We start from the raw sequence: 24,713 nt of genomic DNA, 5'->3' as shown, positions 1-24,713 counted from the left end.
TCTCTAAGTGTGGGCAAGGATATAATGGAACCAGAGCTCTCACACACTGCTGGTAGAGTGGTAAAATGCTACACTTTGGAAAACAGCTGGACAGTTTCTTAACAATTAAACCTACACCTACCATATGACCTAGCCACTCCACCTACAGGTATTTATTAAAGAAAAATAAAGCATATGTCCACACAGAGATCTGTATGTGAGTATTTACAGCAGCTTTATTTGTAACAGCAAAAACTACAAACAACAGGTGATGGATGAACAAACTGTGGTGTAGGCACAAACGGAGTACTACTTGACATTAAAAAGAAACTGATAATACGTGCAACAACATGCATGAATGTCAAGTGCATTATGCTAATTAAGAGAAGCCAGAACCAAAAGGCTATAAAAAGTGTAATTCCATTTATATGACTACCTAGAGAAAACTATTCTACAAAGATGGGGAACATATAAATGGTTGCTCGGGTTTGGGAATAAAGAGGGGGTTGACTGAGAAGGGACAACATAAGGGAATTTTAGTGGGTGACACAGCTATTCTTATTTTGAGTGGGTGGTGGTTACAGGATTATATATTTGGCAAAACTTTAAGAATTGCACACCAAAAACAGTGAATTTTGCTGTTTGCAAATTAAAAATAAATAAATGACCTCAAAATACTGTGTCACCATACAGCTTGTAATACATCATTACCAACTACTTTATTATGTTGAGGCCAGAAAAAAAAACAAGAACAGCATGTGTTGATTATTTTTATGAAAATCCTTAAAAATATGCTGATAGAAGTGACCACAATTTTTTGCTCGGTTATTTGACAATAATTGTACTAGTCTTCCACAACCATCAACACTTACCTAGTCATTCCAGATACATGCCTGCCCCAAGTTCCTCTGCTAACCAATTCATTCGTTCGTTCAGTGGGGACTTATTGAACATCAACAATGCGCCTGGCACTGTTTTAGGTATGGCAAATGGCCTGGTAAACAGGACAGCTAAGGGCCCTGTCTCAGGAAGTTTACATTCTAACTAGAGGAAGCCAAGTAAACAGATAACTTCTGATAGGTATGCACTATGAAGACAACAAAAGCAGGTGATGTGTTGTTAGGAGGTGGGGGGGGGGGGCACTACTTTAAACAGGACATCAGGAAGACCTCTGACAGGGTGACGTCTGAGCTAATGCCAAGTGACAAGAAGGGGCAGACAACCCAAATCTGGAGACAAAGCCTTCTTGGTAGGGAGAACACTAAGTACAGAGGCCCCCAGAGGGAAGGGGGCTTGGTTGGTCTGAGCCACAGAAAGGTCAGTGTGGGGACTGAGCAAGAAATAAAACCAGTTACTAAATAAAGTAGTCAGAGGTCTGATATTTCTGGGCTTTTCAGGTCCTCAATTAGTTTACTTTATGCCGCCTGCAATGAGAAGCAGCCAGAGGGCTTTACATGAGCTGCATAATCTGATTTATGTTTATAAAAGAGCCATCTATTTTTTTGGTTAGGACATTCAGTTTTTTTCTCTATCTCAAGTATTTGTTTATTTACCTCTGCTATGTGCCTTAGGCAAATCACATATACCTGCTGGGCCTCAGTTTCCGTATCTGCACAAATAGTGACGCTGGCAGCCAGTAACTGCTGACACACACTGGTTCAACGGGGCAATTAAATATCTGACCCTGTAGCTGACTGCAGTTTCCCTTTTATTCTCAGCATCCCAGAACACTGCCCCCATCGGGCATCTGCCCTGCTTCTTACACTTGTAGCTCAATCATGGCGCAGTCCCCTCGCCACCCTCTTCACAGCTCGCCAGTCCAACACAATCCTCAGACTCCAAAGCTGCGGCTCCTCTCACCCTTTCTCTTTACCGCTGAACAGATGCCTCCTGCAACCCCAAGTCTCTCCTCTTCCTTCTTAACTTACTCCTTAGCCAATCTCAGTCTGATTCCCATTCCCACCACTCGACAGAATTCCTTCTCGACAAATCACGAGCACCAACTATTCAGTCCAACTTCCGGTCCTCCTCACCCCATCATTAGGTTTCCTACTGAAGGAAAGGACGATGTACTAGACAAAAGGACAGGATCTACTCCCAGCTCAGTTACCAACTGCTTTATGTGATCCTGGAAAAGGCATGTAATCTCTCTGGACCTTAGTCTTGGGGTTGGATTTATAGATAACCTTAGAGCCCTTCTAATTTGGAAATCTCACTACTGATTCTTCCCCTTGGCATCCATGACTTGGCACTATCTTGATTCTCTAAACAACTCCCTGTCTCCTTTATTAGGATGTGTTGTTCATCTCCTAAATGGGGATCTGTTCCTCCAAAGTCCTAGCAGAATGCACTTTAAATGACCCTTGAGTCATATATACAATCTCTCCATGGGCAATAGCACCCACACTGACACCCTCAACCTCCACTTCTAGGAACAGGCTTCCTAGACCTCCAGATCAACATTTCCGCCTGTAGAGAGAGCTCCTCCAGTTACAGGTAGTCTGGAATTGAAAGCTCCTATATCCAAGATAAATCATTACTACTTCTCCAAGGCTACTACTCTTTTTGACCTCTCCATTTCTCTTATTGATCATTGTTATCCATGACAGTCAAACTTACAACATGTTGAGTTTTCGCTGATTTTCCACATACTTGACCCTCTTTCCATTTCTATGAAAGTATCAAGTGCTCTCCTTTCTCTTCCTTCACACTTCACTCCTAAAACCACTTGGCAAGACACAGTGAAGTAGAGATCCACAGTAGAGGGTAGGGTGTGGACAGCTGTCATGGCTCACAGTGGGGCACCAAGTCCAAGGGTAGCTCTGATGCCCAGTGCAAGGGTGGGGAGGAAGAGTCACACATCCATGTGTACACAAGGTCTAGTGCATAGTATCAGAACCCAAGCAGGGAGAGGATAGCCCTGCAGGGGGAGTCAGTGTAAGAGTGGAGTAAGAAGGGCTTCTGTTGGGGGAATGTGGCCCTGTGACCCAGAACACGAGTTAGACTCCCAGTCATAGGCAGGAGAGTATCTGTGGGAATGGGGGCAGTCTGACTCTGCGGACGCAGCTGACACCAGGACTGGGGCAAAAAAAAGTGCAAGGTAGGTCTAAAGCAAGTAACTTAATGTTAACTTCTTGATTTTGATGGTTATATTGGGGCTACGTGAATGTCCTTTATAATTCTTCATAATGGACTTAACTTTTTTTTGTGTGTGATTATTTCAAAAATTAAAAAAAAATTATACAAAAATCAACACCCGCAAGGGCTTCTTCTGTAATCTCACATCTGTCCCCCTTTTTTTTTCATTACTCTGGACAGAGAGTCAAGTTCCTATCCCCCTCTACTGTTGCAATAACTTCTTAACAAGGCTCCACCCCACAATCACTGCCTAATTAAGGTTTTTCCAAAGTGCGCTTCAGCTCATGCCACTTTCCTGCTCCAACATTCCAGTAGTTCCCCACTACCTCCCAAATTAAGTACAAATTTCTTAGTGTGACCTTCAAGTTCTACTCCCTTCTAGTCCCAACTAACTAACCTCTTCCAGGCTTTCTTCCCCCCAGTTCTCTGTGTGTCACAGTCAGCCATAAAGCAGGACCACATTCAGTGTTTTCTGCCAGTCTCCAAGTTTTGCTCATGTGACTCGCTCCATCAGGAAATGACCATTCCTACTCTCTGCAAAAACTTTAAGACTAAGGATAACTATCATTTCTGACCACCACCACCCCATCTCTCCATTTTCCAAAACATGCCTAGATAATCTTATATTGTCAGAATACCAAAGCTGACTTTGCCCATTATAAATCTTATTTCATTTTATTTTAGATTACAATCCTTGTTTATATGTCTCCACAACTCCTAATCTCTAAGATGAGGATACATCCCAATGAAGGAATCCTCATTAATAAAATGAAGTCACAGCCACAATTATGAATCCATATCACCAGTTATTAGCTCACTCTCTCTCCCTAGTGAACTTTTAAGTATTCAAATTACTTTCTGTTTGTTCTCTTTCCTTCCTTATACTACAGTTTTCTATTTCTTGCATAAATATAAGGAATTTCTACCTCTTTTCTACAAAGAAATTTTGGCCTAGGCCTCACCACTGACAATCATAAATCCAGAGGTTTCCAGACATCAATTAAGTAACAGGTGCTTATATGTAATTACATTTTAACTTCATTATTACTTTACTATATATAGAACAAAATAAAACTCTTAAAACTGAACACAAAGCCTATACTTGACAAGTTTAAAACTAGAAATTCTAAAATTTAAGATGAAGACCTATACACTTAACATAATTATATTTCCTTGGTTTTCACTAATAAACTTTGAAATGCGGTCCACAAAAACACACAATTTAATGGCTATATTTAAATTTAATAACGAAGCAGATTGTTTTTTCTTGATTTGAATTTAGTAAATAAAAGAAAATGATACATTATTTGGCAGAAGAGCTGAATTTTATCAATAGATGAGTAGTATGAAACTAAAGCAACAGCTGAAAGCCTGGAAAAAAGTATTTTGAAGAAAAAAGTTAGTAATATCAAAGCATTAGGGGAAGTGAATGGTTACTCCTAAATTACTTGTGATCAACATAACATCTAGTATTCCCCTCAACATTACAAGTATAGAAAAGATCAAACAGGGGTGCCTGGGTGGCTCAGCCGGTTGAGCGTTTGCCTTCGGCTAGGGTCATGATCCCAGGGTCCTGGGATCGAGTCCCACATCGGGCTCTCTGCTCAGCGGGGAGCCTGCTTCCTTCCTCTCTGCTACTTGTGCTCTTTCTCTCTGTCAAATAAATAAATAAAATCTTAAAAAAAAAAAAAAAAGAAAGAAAGAAAGAAAAGATCAGACATATCCAGAATTTCAATAGCGCAAAAGGCATCAAATCCATTAAATGCTACACCTCCAGATCCTAGGTTTTTTGTTTTAAGATTTTATTTATTTGACAGAGAAAGAGCACAAGCAAGAAAAAGTACTAGCAACATGCAGAGGGAAGGGAGAAGCAGGCACCCTGCTGAGCAAGGAGCCCCATGTGGGGCTTAATGTGGGATCCTTGATCCCAGAACCCTGGGATCATGACTTGAGCCACCCAGGTTCCCCTCCAGGTCCTAGTTTTAACACAACACTGTTGTGCGTGCAAACATTCTGAAGTTGAATAACTTGAGTGTATTTAACTGAAACCACAGCTCTTATCTCCATTTTTTAAGTATGAAGTAAACAGTTCTAAGTATACTAATACTCTAGATGATAAAAGGTGGACATACTGATATATAAACCTAGGACACCTGTGATGTTAAAAGCAAAATTTATTCAAACTGCATTGTACTTAGTGATTTATTCATTAAAAAGCACTACGAGTTTGCTTCTTTTTTTCTTTTTTTTTTTTTTCAATAAAATTATCACTACTCTCACCAGAAATACTATAAATGAATGGAAGTGAATGAATCATCGGGAGAAGCAAGTCTCATTGTGAAATCATTTCTAAAAATATTATTTAGAATACTAACCGGGAGAAATTCTAGGTACACTAGCAATTTCAAAATCAAAATACTGTGAGACAAATAATAAGAAAAAGAAAGTTCCATGTTTTCACTTTCAAATGACCACAGTAATTCTTAATGATTTATTATAGTAAACACTAATAATCAATCCAATTCCACATCCCACCCCAATCATCATTTTTTTTCACACTTTGCATTACACAGAGATATTTAGATCCCAATGGTTTACTCATAAAGTTTGCTAAGAGGCAGGGCAACTTTTGTAACTCCTTGAATTCTAGCTTTTGCTTTATTACAGAAGGAGAGTTTTCAAAAACTCTAGGGACAACTGAAAAATAAAAAAACAACTGTAGGTTGTTTACTAAATTGTTTCCTTCTTTCATGGAAAAAAAAGCAGCACAGATTAAGTTATAAACACCCGACTATCCATCTTGAAACCTACCAGAATATGCCCTTTGAAACAGTGAACTTTATATTCAAAGGTCTAAGTCAATGTTAGCGCTGTTATGATGCTATCAAAGTGACTATGACCATCGCCATAAACATCAATGTTGTATCAATAGAAAAACGCTGCTTTCAAAAGGAAGAGTGTAAATTAAAAGAACAAGAAATTCATCATGAGTATCAAATTTTATAAAAAAGACATGATTAAAAAATACTCTGCTTTTTCAAAGTAAAATAACTCACCCCTACTCACTTCTAAAAGATAAATGACAATGACATTTTTCTATCCAAAACACTCTGGAAACTACACAGCTACACCTGTGATTAAAATATAGTTGACACCAGATCACCAAATATGTTAAAGGATACTCTATTTTGATTTTTAACATACAGAACTCCAAGGAAACTTCACAGCCACTTAGTAGTCTGGCTGGCAGACCTCGGAGAGCATGGAGTTCAACATGTTCACTTTTTATGAAGAAACTGAGGCCCAGTGACTCACCAAGGTCACAGATTTGTTTGTGTCCTAGCTGACAGGGAAACTCCAATCTACATGACATAACCAGGTCCAGTGTCCATCCTCAAGGCTTTACATTCAGCTTCTGTCATAATTTACTTTACACTTCGGTGGCCTGGCAATCCACTCACTAGAAATGATTAACAGACAGATGGCTTTCGTCACTGCTTTCTCAGGATGCCCACGGACCGGGATGAGGAGAACACACACTTCACAGCCATTACTCACTTCTATCAACTTGAAAAATTAACTAGATGAGAATCATTTTTCTTATGTGAATAGGGTACTCCTTCCTCAGCATAATATTCAGTAAGGCTAACACAAATAAAATAATAACCTCTTTTTTCATTAATCTCCAAAGGGTGTACAGAATAAAAGAGACCAGCACCTCTCAGCTTTTGGGTCTTAGGACACCTTTCCACTCTTAAAATATACTGAGGATACCAAAAAGCTTTTTGTTTATGTGAGTTACAGCTAATGGTATTTATCGCATTAAAATTAAAACTAGTATTCATTTTAAATGATTTAAAACTAAGAAGTTGTTACATGCTAACAAACGCATATGTTTATGAAAAAATAATTGTTTCCCAACACAAAATCTTGAGTGAGGACGGTGACACTGTTTTACATTTTTGTAAGTCTATTATCTCACTTAATAGAAGATAGCTGGATTTTTCATATCTACTTCTACATTCAATGTGTTGTGACAGGTTTTGGTTCAATGTATGAAAAAAATCCTGGCTTTACGCAGGTACGTTGTTGGAAAAAGGACGAGCATTTTAATGATCATTAGAGATAGCTACAGATGTGATTCTTTAATACTACACTGAGAACTCCCTGTAAGTAATTTCTTTTTTTTTTTTTTAAAGATTTTATTTATTTATTTGACAGATAGGCATCACAAGTAGGCAGAGAGGCAGGCAGAGAAAGAGAGGAGGAAGCAGGCTCCCTGCTGAGCAGAGAGCCTGATGCGGGGCTCAATCCCAGGACCTTGGGATCATGACCGGAGCCGAAAGCAGAGGCTTTAACCCACTGAGCCACCCAGGTGCCCCTTTGTAAGTAATTTCTTGAAGGTTAGTTGCAATGTGGATCTGAAACCATATTAGTGAACTTTTCATACACTATCACATTAAAAGCCACTGGTCTAGCCTCCATTTTGAATGGATCTTTTACCAATGTGTGATCTTTCAATTCACAAACCTCCCTGAAAGGGTCTCAGGAATTCCAAACACTTTGAGACCTCTTAGAAAACAGCTCAGAGTTCAATCTAAAGACAAAGGTTATTATGAAACATAGGAACGGTCACACTCTATCTTGATTCTCCACAATCTGGAATTCTTTAATTTATTCCACATCCCCTAGAACATGGTATTATCATCCCACATTAAGATGTAGACCAAAAGGTTGGATTTTGATCCAGAAGACACTAAATAAGAGACCGGTGATGAAGTATGAATGAGGTTTAATGAAATATTCTAACATGTGCACTGAAATCTAGAAAAATATCTAAGTATCTTCTAATCCTTGAGCAAAGCTTTATTCTGAGAATAATCAAAACAAACAGGTTTGGATAATACTCACCAAAAAAAGCTGTGAAGAATCAGTAATCTGTAAGAGACTTCATAACATTGAAGCTTTGTTATTAGAGTTTTTGGAAAACGCATACTAACTAGCATAATGCCAACATGTATGTAAACAAAATGAATCCCCTCTGACTATATTAACATGCATGTAAAGAATTTTGGCGTACTCCAGAAGAGACCTTGAACACCTCGGTACCCACAAATGCAGAGCAGGCTCAAGGTCAGTGACTCACATTAGTATGTTTAAGGCTATGGGTCACTAGAACATCGGAAGGGGCTTTAGGAATTGAGTGAGTTTAAATAGCAGAAATAGGATGCAGAACAAAAAGCAGAGAACTAATGATTTTATCTACTACAGCCCTACTATTGCTACCAAAAATATCATTACCCAAAGCAAGAGCCTTAAAAAAACTATAAAAGCAAATAAGTATGTACTGGTGAATGTATGATGCATGTGAACCACAAAAAATAATAATAGAGTAGAATTTAACCAGAATTGTCACCAAACTGTGGAAAGAACCAAGATGCCCTTCAACAGACAAATGGAAGATACCGTCCATATATACAATGGAGTATTATACTTCCATCAGAAAGGATGAATACCCAACTTTTGTATCTACATGGATGGGACTGGAGGAGATTATGCTGAGTGAAAAAAGTCAAGCAGAGAGAGTCAATTATCATATGGTTTCGCTTATTTGTGGGACATAAGGAAAAACACGGAGGACATTGGGTAAAGGAAAGGAGATGTGAGTTGGGGGAAATCGGAGGGGAGAGACAAACCATGAGAGACTGTGACTCTGAGAAACAAACTGAGGGTTTGGGAGGGGAGGGAGGGATGGTTGAGCCTGGTGGTGGGTATTATGGAGGGCATGTATTGCATGAAGCAGTGGGTGTGGTGCATAAACAATGAATTTTGGAACACTGAAAAGAAATAAAATGAATTGAAAAAAAAATTATCAACAAATATTTCTTTCAACTATGTATAAAATATTTCTTTAAACTATTTTGTAATTTCACATAGTGAAGAAAACAGAAAACTAAAGGATATGAAAGCTAAAAATTGTGCAAACTAATCAAATGTTAACAGTAAGAGTTAAAATGCATATAATACCTATTGCATACCAGATGATAAGCAAAATTAACTCAGTTATCTTCACTATATTTGAGATGCGTACTGTTGAATTCTTTTTTCTTTTTCCTCCGGATGAGAATACTAAAAGCCCAGAGGGGAAGGGGTATGCACAGGGACACAAAGCAATTAGGTGGCAGAGCTGGGATTTCAACCCGGGCAGCCATGCTCATACTACCAGGTTGTACTCCCTCATACTAACTCACCAAAAACATCACTTACAAAAATATCGACATCATGTGCAAAATTTCCTTCTCTAAAAGTAAAACAAAGCACTAGCAGGAGACCACATGCTGAGTTTGCTCCTGATGAAAGCCATGCTATCTTAGGCTATCTCCCTAATGGGGTTCAGAATTTAAGAGATAGAGGCAGTATCAGAACATGATTGTTCCTGCTATCGAGAACAGTAATAACGTATCATTTAAAGGAATGTTTGCTTCCATAAAGGCAAGAGGAGCAAGGTTTGAATCAACGACAAGGAAAAGAATGCATGAATTAAACTTTTAGCTTTTGGCTCATAAGAGAACAGGAGGAGAAAGATATAGAAATACACGTAAACCCCATGTTAATGGGATGAAAGTATTTCCCAAAACGTAAGATTTTAAGGGAAATATCCACAAATTCCTAAATGCCAAGTGAAAGAACTGTATCTAGGACATCTATTCTTTATATGTTCAATAAAGGGACCATTTATCACAACCATGTAATAAAAACAGTACTGAAGCAAAGTCCAATGCAAGTATTCATTGTATAACTTAGAACCACCCTTCACAGTCATATCGAAAACCTCTTCCTTGTTTTTTTCTAAATATATACAATACGCTATAAGCAAAAAGCAAAGTCAAGAGTTATTTTACAGTAAAGTATGTCTTCTTGCAGATCTTATAAGTTATACCAGCTCAAAACTGCAGTGACATATTTCACTTCCAATATGAGTAAAAAAGCAAGACTGTCCACTTAGTAATTTTAGATGTGCTGAGTCTTTAAAAGCCCTCAACAGTTAAGGAAATGATTTATTTGTATTGAAAACCATGACTGACATATAATTAACCTACTCAAAAAAGGAAAAAGAGGGTGAAGAGCTTGTGGGTAACAGATTTGGGGTCCAATTTCATATTTCATAACCAATGAAGTGATTAATAAAAGCTAAGAAAAAAGACTAAGACCACAAGAAACAAATTTAAAACAATTCTAGTGAACCAGTGTATAGCTAAAGAAAAAAATAATCTAGCACTAGTCTGCTGAAGTAAATATAGTAACAGGCAGCAGAAAATAAACTTTTCCCAAATACCTACGACAGGCAATGTGCAAAGGGGAAAGGGATACCCACACACTCCTTCCCAATCAACACAAATATTTTCTAAAAGATTTTAAGAATTTTTTGTTTCTCTACTTCAAAAAAGCAGTGACATTATACAAACAAGGAAAGAGGTGGCACTCAATGACCATGCGGAAAACAAAAATAAAACAGTAAGCTGAAACGTGTTTAAATTTATCAACTGTGAATACTGACCTTTTCAACATTTTATAAAGCCATGATTTTCAAAAAAGGAGGCAAAAACCAACTTACCTTGTTACATTTTCTGGAATGTATTCTAGAACTGGATATCCATCACTTCTTCTAGATGACAGGTCACCATGTGATTTCCATGACTCCACTAACGTATTAACAGGAGGAAAGGAACTCAGGTGTTGGAAAGATTGGTCTCTAGCCGATCGTGATAAAGATATTGTACCTTGAGCACCAATCCTGTAGTGAAAGGACTGTCCACCTGAATTCACACCAACAATAGCAGATGAAGGGATGCTGGCCTCTGGATAATAGCTCCCATCATCTGGTTCCTGTTTAATACCCATTGGGAATCCACTGCCTTCACAGTTACCATCAAAGCCGGGCACAGGTGGTCCTAAGATTCCTGATAGAGAATAATAGTCTTTATCATCCATAAAGGAAAAATATGAGCCATCCATAAATGGAAATGGGTTTACCGTTGGATTCCCTTTAAAAGACGTGCCTGAACATGAATGCTTGGTTGATTCTTGTTTTATTGGTACTGAGAATGGGGAATCAGAATTTATTTTGCTATTTCCTCCCAGACATGAGCTGCTAAAAGCTCCATCCGGCTCCGGTTTTATGTACTGGACAATGCTAAGTTGGCCAGCCACACCGTTGGAGATGGCATTCTCGACTTCCTCACTCTTAGGAAAAGGGCCCTCTTGAGCACCTTTCTCCTGTGTGTCAGGACTAGGAGCCACATCCCGGGCTGCACTGGATCCAGCTGGGGCACCAGAAGCAGCGTAGCTGAAGGCATTGTTTACCGGGCTACAGGTAGATCCCATGGTGCTAGCAGTTGGACTGGAAAGCGTGGATCTGTTATTTGTGTTGGAAGGGCTGGAAACAGAGCACCTTGAGTTGTTGATGTTTGCAGGGCTAGACACAGAGGATCGCAGAGTGACATTATTAGGACTGGAGACCGGAGATTTTACGCTGCAATGACTCGGAGGGCTGGATATTGGGGATTTCATGCTACTTAATGGACTTGAGAGAGGAGAGCCCACATTGCTGGCGTGTGCTGGGCTGTGCGACCTGGAGCCTCGATTTTCAACATTAGGGGAGCATGTCAAAGGAGTCCCCTGGGTGATAGGGCTGTGCACTGCGAAACTGCCAAAGCTGGCAGAGGTGGAGGACACAGAGCTGATTCCAGCAGGGCTGCAGACTGAAGAGGTCATGTTCAGAGGGCTGCAAACAGATGGGCTCTTCTCATGACATAGGATAGGGCTTCTAACAATGGCACGCATGACCCCACCATTCACAGAGCTCCCAGAGTCAGGCATGAAGGATCTCAAGGGCCTGTTCACACTGCCTAAAGTGGAAGAATGATGGCCATTTTCTTTGTAAAATTTCACCAGCTGTTCAACATTTTGATAAATCTTTGCTGGACTCATGCTTCCTTGCTGGTTCTGCTGATCGTAGGTGTAGTCAGCATCTCTTACGGAGTCCATGTATAAACCCATGGACTCAGCCACAGTTGCTGAAAGTTCCTTAGACTCCAGCTCAGTTTTAATATCAGATGTTAAAATCCCAGACCGATTATTGTCTTGCTGAAGGCAAGGGAGTAGTTCATGTTTTTCTTTGCTGCTTCCTTGAGTACTGTTGTTTGGAATAGCACCGGAAACACAGCTTACGTTGACAATCTCCATGTAGTTATTCTCATCAGTCCTCTCTGGAGGTCCCAGGGAAGAATGTTCCACAGCCTGAGAAACTTGACCCCACCGTCTTTCCATATCTAGACCGTCAGGGAGACTGTGGTAGCCTTTGGTCTCCATAGCTAACAAATAAATTTATATTAAAAAATTGAATTAGAGTCATTTATAGCACTATTACTCTAGAAGACATTCCAAAATTCCATTTACTAAGCTATATGTACATATTCTACTTATCATAAGCAATACTTCTAGTTATATTAAAATTGTTACCTTTTTGGTACTCTTATTAACAGTCCTGACTATGACTTGTCCAGAAGCTGGACTACAAGCAGCAATCACATAAAATTATTTTGCATCTAAATAAAAGTAACATGCTGCTATAATACAGCCTTTAGATTTGCACAAAATATCTACAAATATTAACTTATTTAATATTCAGAGTAATCCTGGGGACTGATGAGGCAGGCAAGGAGGAAAGGAAGGGCTTAGTGATATGGGTGACTTGCCCAAGGTCAAAGAAGTGATATGTAATGTAGTTGGATTTAAACTAAATCTTCTGACTCCAAAAACCTTTGGAGTTTTTCAAGCATATGGAAGCTGTTTTCCATATCTAACACATGGTTTTATTAAAAACAATACAGAAATACAACCACTGTTACCTTTTCTCAATATGAAATTAAAGTTACCAAGTGAATTATCACAGGAAAAATAACTTAAGAATTATTTCTTTAAAAAATAAGATTTTCTTGGGACGCCTGGGTGGCTCAGTTGGTTAAGCAGCTGCCTTCGGCTCAGGTCATGATCCCAGCGTCCTGGGATCGAGTCCCGCATCGGGCTCCTTGCTCGGCAGGGAGCCTGCTTCTCCCTCTGCCTCTGTCTGCCTGTGCTCACTCGCTCACTCTCCCTCTATGCCTGACAAATAAATAAATAAAATCTTTAAAAAAAAAAAAAAAAAAGATTTTCTTAAAATGGATTAGTGATGAGGATAAAATAATGTCAGTACTGAAAAATAAAGATTCATGTATCCTGATTAATTAAGATGGTCCATAGCTCCATAGAGAGGCAGTATAGCAACTGGGGAATGTCAGCACTAGATTTTCCGTATTACCATGCTGGCAGGGACTTTGACATGCATCCTTACTTAGTAGTACCTCTGCTATAAAGACTTCCAGCAGAGACAGTTTTCTTTTCAACAGTAAATGGAGGAAGTCTGAGATGAGTCCTGACAATTATGTGTTCATTCATTCAACAAATATTTACCAAGTGTGTGCTACATCCTGGGCCTACAACCAGTCACTGAATCTATAGTGATAAACAAAACAGGCACAGTCCTTATCCTCAGGGAGCCCACAGGTTTTTTCTTAGATACACAACCATATCCATTGGCTCTCTATGTAAATTTATTTCATAGACAAAATAATTATAATAGGTTATATTTACATAATCCTACACACTATATAATTCGATGCCACATTATAAGCCTCTTATTTACCCTAAGAACCTTGTAAGATTCATTTAAGTATTATCCAAATAATATGTTGGGGAAACTGAGGCACAGGCCAACAGCTATGTGGCAGAGGTGAAATTTGATCCCAGGTCTCTCTTTACACTAGGATATCTCTGCCTCGGCATTACTGACATTTTGGGCCTGATAATTCTTTGTGGTGAAGGTCTGTCCTATGCACTGTAAGATGTTTAGCAATCTCCCTGTCACCTATCCACTAGCTGCAAGCAGTACTCCCCATATCCGGCTGTGACAACCAAAATGTCTTCAGACATTACCAAATGCTCCCTGCTTTGAGAATCACCACTCTAAAGAAACATATCTTAAAGAAAATTAATGCATTCTTAGCAAAAAGGTCATTTTTACATTATAATAAACAAAACTGCTAAAATCATTATGTACGCATTTTTCAAATCCTTTCAGGTGTGTCAACAGTCCATGACCCAAATAAAAGTCTGATGCAGTTTCTGCAGTTCTGTGCACCAATATTACTTTAGGCCTCTCATCCTTTTCCCCCTTGGCCACTCACTACCCCCATCTTCCCTAGCTTCCCCTCAGGAAAAAAGAGACTAGGAAGTCCTTCTGCTACAGAACTTAAATTAATTAACACAGAAAAATAACAGAATGGCTCTACTAAATAAACTGGCAATAGATATCACAAGGCTCTATAATAACATGTAATGCCTAAATTTTCTAACTATTGTAATTATCTCTTACTTCATTGTATTCTACGCTACATTTTGAGTTCTCAGGAGGCAGAAACTTTGTCAATTTCACTACTGCATCCCAAGCAGACGACCCAGTACAAAATAAAAGATGTTAACTCTTATAATACTCAATTTTTGAACACTAAAATCTAGCATATAACCTTTTATTTAAAGATCATTATTCTATAAATTCCTAATCACAAGTCAATCACAAAGCAGAGGAAAATAAATCAAATTACAACAGTTGAGGTGTTTACCTGATAATTCTAGCCAAAAAATTTAGTGTGGATAAAAAACAAGTTGAAATACACACACACACACACACACACACACACGTCATGAAATGGAACTTAAACTGCTAATACTGACCTTTTCTACACTGAAAAACCATTTACCTATAACCATACTATTCTGTGCTTCTACTTCTACCTAAGAATACTCTGTCCTCCCCATACTTGAATAGATACACATCTAAGGTATAGATGTTTCAGGTCCAAATTCATTAAACAGCAGAAGAAACATGTCCATTCATCTTCAAAACTGAACATCTATTTTGTATCACCCCCTCTCCACTTCCTGCCCTGAACCCTGTCCATAAACCCACATTCCCTTTCTTGGTGAACCACACCACTCTCTACCTTAATTCCAGCAGATCACCCTTGCTTGAGGACCCTTGCCAAAGGCTTCCAAAGTCTCCAGCCTCCACACCTTCCACCTACAGCTTCCTTCCTCATCTCCATTCTCCCCACCCTACCCGACCCTAAGCAACAGTCTGAAAGGAGAATCCTATCTCCAGATCCCTGTCCAAAAATCCATCTTCCAAACATTCTCTTGGAAAGGATGATCAGGAACTGCTTTTCTGAAGTTTCACAGTGTAAACCTGCATGCTGAACTCCTGAGAAGTTTTACAGTGCAGAAACCTGTTTTCTTTTTATTCCAGCATCCTCTAAATAACTTGGCCACTGCTCCCTTTTTCTACAACACCTACTAATATTCTAAGGGATGCCTTTCACCACTCTGCTCTAAAGCAGGAGCCAAATCTCAGACTTGTGAGGGTACATGAAGATTCGAAGAGAATCTACATGGAAGAGAGCAGGCAAGTACAATCTTAAAGCACTCTACAAGGAAGCATCTTATCACTAACATCATGCAGCTGATCACAACTTTCCAAGTCCTATTTGGCTAGCCTCGAACTCTTAACAGTAACATAAAACAGGCTGCATTTCACCACGTTATTGACAGGGCTATCATTAAAGAATTTGCAAAAGGCTTTGCTGAAATCTAAATTAGTTCTGTGTAAAGTATTGTCTTCATCTACCAACTTTAGACGCACCTCTCAACAAAGAAAATAAAGGTTGGCAACTGTCAAGCACAAAAGAATAGAGGACTTCTAGCATCTGCATGGCTTCCAATGCAAATATTTTTAAAGATCAGAGTTCTTAAAATCTTAGGAGCATTAAAATATTTTGTGCTGAGTTCCCATTATTTTAATCAGTCTTCTCTGTAAACAAATAGATTAGGTTAGGCATTCATTTCCTATGTAGTCCAGGAAAAAGCCAGGTAGTCTTTTTGGAAGTGGCGTAATAACCATGGCTTAAGCAGAATTTCAGTTAACCTGAACTTACTAATAAATACTGAAAATACTAGTTGATGATTATACTCCTCATAGAACTTAATACCCAGTGAGTAAAGGGAAAGTTTTTGTTACTAAAGTATATGATGAAGCAGACACTTCATATATACATATCTAGCTTATATAAAATTAGACTTGTCTCCCTTTCAGCAGAAACTATAACAGAGGCTCTACTGGGACAAAGACAAAAACCATTATGAGCCTTTACTTTTCATGCAAATGGCCTCCCTCAAAACATAAAGGAAATTTCACAAAAGTAAGGAAAAGTGCTAATGAAAGTTCTACCTTAAGCCATTCGTATGCTCTTAAGCACTATTTTCGCAAAGGAAAAACCTGACTTTAAAATTTTGTTTTACAGTCTATGTTAAATTGCGTTTTTCCTAAGGAAATAGTTTTTTTCCCCCCAGGAATATTAACAAAGATTCTTGTGAATTTGTATTTTGTCTGAAAACACTTTCACTTTTAATATCCCCAAAACATAGTCCCACTTAAAACATATCATTTTCTATAGTTATTTCACTGTAATAGGGCATCTTAAAGATAGAACCTTAACAATTTCACAATTTTCAGTGGTCGTATCACTATGAAAGTTTGCTGTCTGTGACTATTTTTCTGTCATACCTACCACAGAACTATTATTATGTTCTCCTCTTTTATACACGAGGTAAATGATAGAAACCTGCCCAAGGTCACCTAATAGAGCGGGAGAACCAGTTAGAACTGAGCACACCTGATTTCTATTCACTCACCTAATTCACTGAGCCACCTGATCCTTCCAAAAATCCCCAAGCCAAACTATGTCTCCCTTAAAGGAAAAAGCTCCCCTTTATTTATTTTTTTTTTAAACTTCTATCCTCAGGTATTTCAATGCTAGTGTGCTTTGAGCTCAAACATAAAATTAAAACTTCACAGAACTTCACAGATGGAGAATGCTGTTAACATTACTTTGTAAATACCATCAATAACAGCACCTATAGAAATGGCCATACAAATGTTAAAAAGCAATTTAAGTGCATTAGAAATTCACCGCTTTCAAAAACTTGTCTGTTATCAAACAAAAGTTTTTCTAACTTCTAGGTTATAATAAGTTAAAAGTGATGGTGCCATAAACCATTCTGATTTAAACCTAGTCTTTTAAAATTCAGTAGGAAAAGCCATGCACCTAAATTCAGTATAGTAGGGTACGGATGACACCAAAAAAAGCTTCATCCTTCCTCTCCTGCCTTTGGAATTCCAACTGATGCCACAGAAAGCATTAGCCTCTCTCCAGAGTTTTATAAATACTAGGGAACGGGAAATGCACGAATTTCCAGAGCCCTCTTCATACAGGCTACATCAGGATCTGTATCTCCTTCAACTGCCCTTTTCCGCTACACCTCCTGCTAAGATTTGGGTGCTTCCGCAATTGATAGAGTTAAGAAATATTATTCAAACGTCCTTTAAAAATTGTAGAAGGAAAACGATCCGAAAGTCATCCTTGGGGAGAGGAAGGGAGGTAGACCTCCCACTGCCAAAGGCGGTTGAAAGCTGCTCATTAGAGGGCATTTATCCAAAGTGGCCAAACTTTCCCAAAATAGTCCTCTGGCGGCCAAAGGGGGTAAAAAGTGGAAAACCAAAACAAAACAACAAGCACACAGCACCATACTGACTGTGCCTCCGGATTACGCAGCCACTTCTCCCTGCAAAGTGCACGCTCCCGCGCCGCGGCCGCAAGCCGAGTCCGGCAAGCTGCGCCCCGCGGCGCACCCCTACACACCTGCCTCGGCCGGGGTCCGTCTCTCGGCGTCTACCTGTTGCAGCGCTCGCCAACGCCACGACACCCCTGCTGCGGAGCCCCCCTAAATCCAACCACATCCAGGCCAGCGAGTGCCGCTCTCCCCGCAGCGAGAGAGCCCGAGGCAGCAACGCTCTTGCACCCAGGTGACTGCACGGGCTTCCTCCGAGCAGCCTGAAGTTGGCTTGCGTCTCCCCGGTCCAATGACACCCCGGGCGCGGAGGGGCGGAGAGGAGGGGGCAGGGCCAGGGCCAGGGCCGGGGCGGGCGAAGTGGGAAGGGAGAGAGTGAGAGAGGGCGGGCGAAAGCCCGGAGGGGGAGTGGGCCAGCTCCAGGGCCGGGGTGGTCACATGTCCAGATAAAGTTCAGGTTGCTATCCCGCCCCCCTGAGCTCTTCCTATTGGCCCGGAGGGAAGCAAGGCTCCACGCTGCACAGGTCAGGCGGGTTTCTCATTGGGCAATCCCGGCTGTCAGTCACCAGGAGGGCGACATGACTGATACAAAGTTGCTGCGACACAGCCTAGACTCGCAGCTCCCTTAAAGCCGCAGCCACGGCGGACGCTTGGGGTGCCAGGCAGCAGCTACGACACAGGGCACTAGACACTCTCCGCACGCTGCCCCCCGCCCCTCTCGCTCTACTGCCCCAAACTTGCTCGCGCCCACCTGACTCTCCTGCTGCCAACCTCAGGCTATCAGGAAAGAGGTGAAAAGTGTGGTGACGCGGAAGAAGTCGGTTTTTCCGAGATCCAGTCAAGGTGTTGTCCCTCATACTCTCCACCTGCAGCGCCAGGTGAGCAGCAGGCCTGGCCCAGGCACCGCCCACAGCGTCCGCGCGCGGGGGAGGACTCCTAGTGGGCTTTACCCGACCCCCGAGGTTCCTCTCCCCGCCCCTTTCCTCGGTCTTGCGAGTTACCTCTCGGCAGAGCAGCCGCAGCGTAGCTGCCAGCGAGAGAGAGGATCACGTTCCCACTCGATTTGAATTTCCTTGTTTTAACAGTGCAGCCAAAGCCCTTTAAACGCAGCCTGTCTCCCACCCAACACCCCCCCACCATTTAAAAAAAAAAAAAAAAAAGTGCCAGGGTCAAAAGCTGTTGCTCTCCTTTATGATTTTGTTGGTGTATTTATTAGTTTAGTATTGGATTTTTCCACTAGCTCAATTTGAAAGCTTACCATCGAGGATATTCACCTCTTTATAATGGGTGGGAGGGAGTGCCCATAATTGGGAGAAATACACAGGAGGGGAAAGGAATCAAAGTGTTTTCTAAGGATCGAGTGTCTGCAAGACACTCCAACCGCCCCCTCCTCGACTCTCCTCTCGCCCACCCAAACGCTGTAGTTACTAAGCAAAAGGAAGGGCTTCTTAACTTTGATTTCTAAGGACTTTGAGGCTCCGCGTCTGAGGCTCCGTTTTGGGCTCCCGGCTGGCCCGGAGTCAGCACCAGTGACGTACACACCTAAATCTGGTCCCCCAGCCCTCGGCGACCCGCAGCCCGGTGGTGGCAGCTGTGCAGCCTCCCGCCTCACCCTTGCCTCGCACCCGCCAAAGTCGGAGGGCGGGGGGGAGGGGGGTTCACCCTGTCTGTGCCCAAAGGCCCCCTCCTCTCTTTACAGTAACTGAGCTTCGGGATTCCAGACCCCGAACCAAGGAAGACTCGAATTCGCCGCCGCTCCAGGTAGGGGAACTCCCTGGCGGCGGGGGCGACTTCGGTGCTCAGTAGTCCCCTGCGCAGAGCGGCCCCCGGGACCCCACAGCCGGGAGTCCTCGCCAAGTGTCCCAACTTTCCCGCGGGGCCCGCCGTCACGCGCGCTGTCCGGGCCAGGCGAGCAGTCTGGCATCGATCGCACCGGGCCAAGCGCAGGCGGCAGGCAGGAGCGAGGGGAGTCCCGGACCTAGCTAGCGCCGGGGCAGGCGAGGAGGCGGCGGCTCAGCCTGCACTGACAAATTATTCATTATTAAAGGAATGGACGTGTGTCTTTTACTAAGTTTTTACCTCCTTTACGGAGGGCCGGTCTTGCCCTGGATCTCAGCTTCTTGTAAAATCTAGGTTAGATTTTGCAGGGACAGCCGCTGCGATCGTTCGCCTGCCGCCCAGCACCCCTGCCCGGAGGCGGCCCGGCGGGCACCTGGTCTCGTGCCCACAGCCCACCTCGGTTCGCCCACTCGCGCCCTCTACGCGGACCATGCCTTCCCCGGGGCCCCCTTTGCGCTTCCCGGGCCCCCTCCCGCCGCTGTCAGCGCAAAGTGACTGTCGCTGCACTCACCTTTTCTAGGACATGGTGGGGAAGCTGGGGCGCGGGGCGGGGGGTGGAGGGGATGGGTGGGGGTGAGGGCAGCGAGACTCCCGCCGCCGCCGCCGCTGCCGCCGCCACCAGCAAGTCCAATATTACCAGATCGGCGGTAAGGATGGAGAGGATGATAATCCCGGCAGTCGCCCTACTGACGGTGGGTAGAGCTATAGACCAGGAGTGTTGTTACCCCGCAGGAGGAGGCGAGGCGGCGGCGCCAAACCGCGCAGAAGGGGACGCGGGCGCCCGCTCGCCCCCAGCAGCGGCGGCCCGGCCTCAAGCGGGCCCCTCTCCCGGGGCTGCTGGTCTCCCCGGCGTTGACGGCTGCAGACTTGGAAGCCGGGAAGTAACGGCGGGATGATTCCGCGCCTGAGCCCCGCAGCGCGGTTCTCCGCGCCCCCTCTTCGGGCCTGGGGTGGCCGGTGACAGCTCGGGCGGCGGAGCGTGTGTGTCTGTGTGTAAGTGAGGGGGCGGCCGCAGGGGGAGCCCGCGGCGCCGCGGCCCCCTCCCCGGGTCACACCCTCAGCCGCCGGAGGAGGCTGCAAAGCGTCCAGTCACCGGCTGGTGGGAAATCGGGATGGGGACGCCAGTGGCTGGTTGCCCTCTCACCCTGGCCCCTGGCAGTAGAGAGGCGGAGGGAAAAACCGAACCGCCGATGCACGTACCCTCCCTCCACCACTTCCCACGTCCTCCCAAAGTCTGGGCCTGAGCTCGCGCCCTGGCCTCAGGTGCAGTCCCCACCCACGGGGGGCAGGAGGGGGCACGGGTTGGGGACCACGCGCGGGGGGCGGGAGTGAAAAGTTTCTTTTCCTGCTCCCTCGCCGCCCACCCAGTGAGGCTGCTCTTCTCCCCCTTCTCTCGAGCTTGCGGCGCCTTTGCCCCACCCCCACCGTAGCGGGGGGGGGGCGTGGGGGGGCGCTGAGGAAGGACGGGTGGCTGTGCGTGGGGGCGTGTGGGGAGACTGGTGAGGAGCGGCGGCCGCGACAGGTCCCCTAGCTGTGACAGAGGCTGAGATGCGGGCGGTGGTGCCTCGGTGGAGGAAGCTGAGGAAGGGGCGCAGCGCCAGGACCCCTCCCCCCAAGCTCGGCGAGCGCTGCGCGCCCCCGCGCCGCCCCGCGCGCCCCCGCGCCCTCGCGCCAGCCGGGGCAGGCACCTACGCAGACGCGAAAGTGAAAGGGGGGCGGCCGAGCCGTGAAGGCGGGCGCGCCGCGAGGGGCAGAAGATGAAGCTGTGACCCTCGATCCCGGGATTCTCCCGTTCCCTCTGCCCTGCGGAGCTGTCTGCCGAATCCGGGCTCCGGAGCCTCCCCGAAGTCCCACGTCCGCCACTCTCTGCCACACAGATTACCCCCATCAGGCGATGTGTGTGTGAATGTGTGTGTGTGTGTGTGCGCGCGCGCGCGCGCGCGCGGGTTCACGCTCACTCACGTGTGTGAGATATACGTTCAGCCCGACTCTTCCACCGCACCGTTACAGTTAACCTTGGTGGAATATACTGGGGGGGAGAGTCACTACCCCTTACACGCTTCCCAGCTTGTGCTCTATGATTCCGTTTTTTAAACCCCGCGAACAGCACCCCCCACACACACCCCCTTTCCAGTTTAGCACTACTTTTCGTACCAGATCTATTGACCACCATCCTAACCGCCCCGCCCGGCCCTTTTCAGAGTTCTTTCCCATTTTCTTCCTAAATAGCTGTGAAAGTTGCTAATCTCTTCCCACACAAAACCCTGTTAAACTCAGAGCTGCCCTGTTGAAACAATCACTGCCTTTCTTCAATCACATTCCCACTGTCCGAATATCGAGCTTGCCTTTGCGTCCATCACCCACACAGCGTTAGCACTACTCAGTTCTTAGATGGCTGAGGGTCGCATTTTGGCCTCTAAAAACAACCTTTTGCCTCAGTTCCCTTATTTGTAGGTAATGTGAAGTTCTTAAGGTATTATGTTTTAAGCGAAATCAAGAAAATAATATATTTTCAAAATGAACGTATTAATAATTAATTACAAGTGTCCTGACAGCAAAAACCGAATCTTGAAATGCATCAAAAATAAGATGGATTGACACAGGTGGGTTGATAAAATACACGGAAGAATGCATAGATATGTGATGAAGCATGTGCATACTGAAGTACAATATTAATGGTAGAACCTAGTTGGTGGGTATACAGGTGTTTGCTGTGAAATTTTCTCAACTTTTTGGTATACTTGAAATTTTTCATAATGAAATGTTAGAAAAAAACTCTTATTTAAGGAAACCTATATTATGTAAATTCGGTTTACAAAATTAGTAAATTGATTAGATATTATCTTTCCCCTTTAAAAATGATTTACCATAAACATTCTTTACCTAAATCTCTACCATGATTTTAACCAATAATTTCCATTACAGACAACTTGTCAAGGATCAGGTGCAAAGATGGTGCAAAGATTTCTTCCTGTGTTTTTTCTTGTCCATTCTTAAATTTTTATCTTCCCTGCCTTAAAAACCATTTGATATTGTAAAACTAAGATTGAGTTTTTAAATGTATATAAGTATTCTTTTAAAACTTTTTCACACCAAAATAGTTGGGAGTAGGGAGTAGCATATGCCCATATATACCAGCTTCTCTTATCCTTTGGAAAGGGTAATTGGGGATCCTGCCGTTATTAATAGTCAAATCTTTGGGGATATCTAAGTGTTTAGCTATTTGCCCAAACATTTAACAAGTAAGTTTTCCTCTTCTCTTTATTTTGTTGTGCCATCTGTAAGACAAGAAGTGGTCCTGTGCTATCTTAAGGGAGAACAGCTCCAGGATAAAGTTCGTGGCTCCCTCATCTGAAGAGAAAGTGACGTTTTGCTTGGAATCACCCCATAAGTGATGCCCCTGAAAGACTCCATCAAAAATGGGGATGCAGGGTTTTCCAGTTGTTTGGAATATTCTGTGCCAATGCTTGTTAATAAAGAGCCCTATCACCTTAAAAAAGTGTACACTTAATGTCATTATTTGCTTGTTTTTTAAGCTGTCTCAACAGTTTGTTCTTTTCATCCTTTTAGATAAGCATATTTTCTCTTTGCAAAAGGATGAAATTTTTTTTAAATAAAATTAAGAAACAAAAAAGAACAGAAAAAGAACTTCATCTCCAAATAGAGACAATTTGCAGCTGCCAAATAGTCTTAAATCTTGAAGCAGCAGCAATAGTTATCTCCCTCTTGAAAATAGATCACCCTCCGTTTACAGTCGCTATACCTTAGGACATCACTCTCCTTCATCCCATTAGTGTCAAACTCCCTGAGGTTTGCCACCATAAAATGCAGGACTCAGCGTTTGCAATTTACATGTGTGACATCACATCCTCTATTATATAACTTCAGATACAAAGCCTAATATCATCTAAGTTTGTGTTGGAAAAAAATTCTCCCTTGCTCTTTATTTTAGCTTTAGCAGAGCCACCCTTTAGTTCCCTGATTCTAATCCCATTTCTTCAAAGAGCTGACTCTGGGGGAAGTAAAAAAGCATAGAGTAGTTTAAGCCATGAAATCATTACTCACCCCCCCAAAAAAATCTTCTCAATTTTATTTTGAAATGTATTAAATACATCTCCTTTATATCTTTATAACCAACAAGAAAGTGAAAACCATTAGGTATCATATAATTTAGTTGTATTCAATAATTTTTAAAAGTTAAAGGCTAAACATTTGGTCATAGTTAGCTTCATTAATAAGCCTAGGCATGCTGGCATTTTTTTCTTTCTAAAAAGCTAGGCTTTTTCCACACCCCCCCACCCCCCCTCCCCGCCACTGTCTCTTACCAGCTGTTGGAAAGAGTTGAGAAAGACTGAGAGAGTCAGAATGAGAGAGGAGGGAGGAATTGGAGAGAGAAGATAAATAGGGGAATAATAGAAGATAGAACTTTTTCTTTGTTTATTGCAAAACACACATGTTACAGTTTATAAACATTGCAAGCAAATAAGAAATTGTGGACCAGAAGATAAATACAAAACATATCAGGGTTTTTGTTAATATCCGAAATAGACCAAACTCAATTTTCTAGACTATTTGGAATATTTTTATTAGCTTTCATTTCTGTATTTGTTTTTCTGTCTAATCATCTATCTATCTTAATTTCATTTATAGTCATTTTAAATAAAAATACATAAACCTAATAGATTTCTGTGGCCAGATTTTGAGATGACAGAGCACCCAACAGCACATGCATCACAATTAGTATGCCATATTATTAGAAGCAAATCAGATTTCACTGTGCCTACACTGCTGTTCTAAATTTAGAAATAATGTACAGTAGTTGAAAAGGGGGAGAGGAACTTAGAGCAGTATATTTTAATAAAAATAAAGATATTTTCAATTTCTTGTCTTTTTCTCTCCTTTTTTTTTCCTTCGTTTAGTACAGGAAATTCATCACCTTTAAATAACTGTGCTAATCTTACATAAATAAATTCATG

General features: G+C 42.5%; 1 protein-coding gene and 1 long non-coding RNA gene across 4 annotated transcripts in view; one reads left to right on the top strand and one right to left on the bottom strand.

The window, feature by feature from the left end:
- Nucleotides 1-21,011, bottom strand: part of NR3C2 (nuclear receptor subfamily 3 group C member 2) — a 344,105-nt gene extending 323,094 nt beyond the window's left edge. Inside the window, exons 1-2 of one of the 3 annotated variants that reach the window (XM_059175756.1) lie at nucleotides 20,249-21,011; nucleotides 10,733-12,491 (exon numbers count right to left, since the gene is read on the bottom strand). In XM_059175756.1, coding sequence (XP_059031739.1) covers nucleotides 10,733-12,489 — 1,757 coding nt within the window. In that variant the 5' untranslated portion in view covers nucleotides 12,490-12,491; nucleotides 20,249-21,011. Of the gene's footprint in view, nucleotides 1-10,732; nucleotides 12,492-17,969; nucleotides 18,344-20,248 lie in introns of those variants that run through there. The other 2 variants (XM_059175746.1, XM_059175764.1) reach the window with 2 other exon arrangements.
- LOC131832572 (uncharacterized) lies at nucleotides 18,481-23,230 on the top strand. The gene is made up of 3 exons (XR_009354103.1): nucleotides 18,481-18,776; nucleotides 19,598-19,659; nucleotides 23,023-23,230. It is a non-coding gene; the product is annotated as an uncharacterized LOC131832572 (long non-coding RNA).
- Nucleotides 23,231-24,713: the final 1,483 nt, after the last annotated feature.

The sequence above is a fragment of the Mustela lutreola genome, chromosome 1 (genome assembly GCF_030435805.1).
Source record: "Mustela lutreola isolate mMusLut2 chromosome 1, mMusLut2.pri, whole genome shotgun sequence".
NCBI lineage: Eukaryota > Metazoa > Chordata > Mammalia > Carnivora > Mustelidae > Mustela > Mustela lutreola.
The sequence above is the reverse complement of the archived record's forward strand: the minus strand, read 5'-3'. Positions and strand labels throughout refer to the sequence as shown.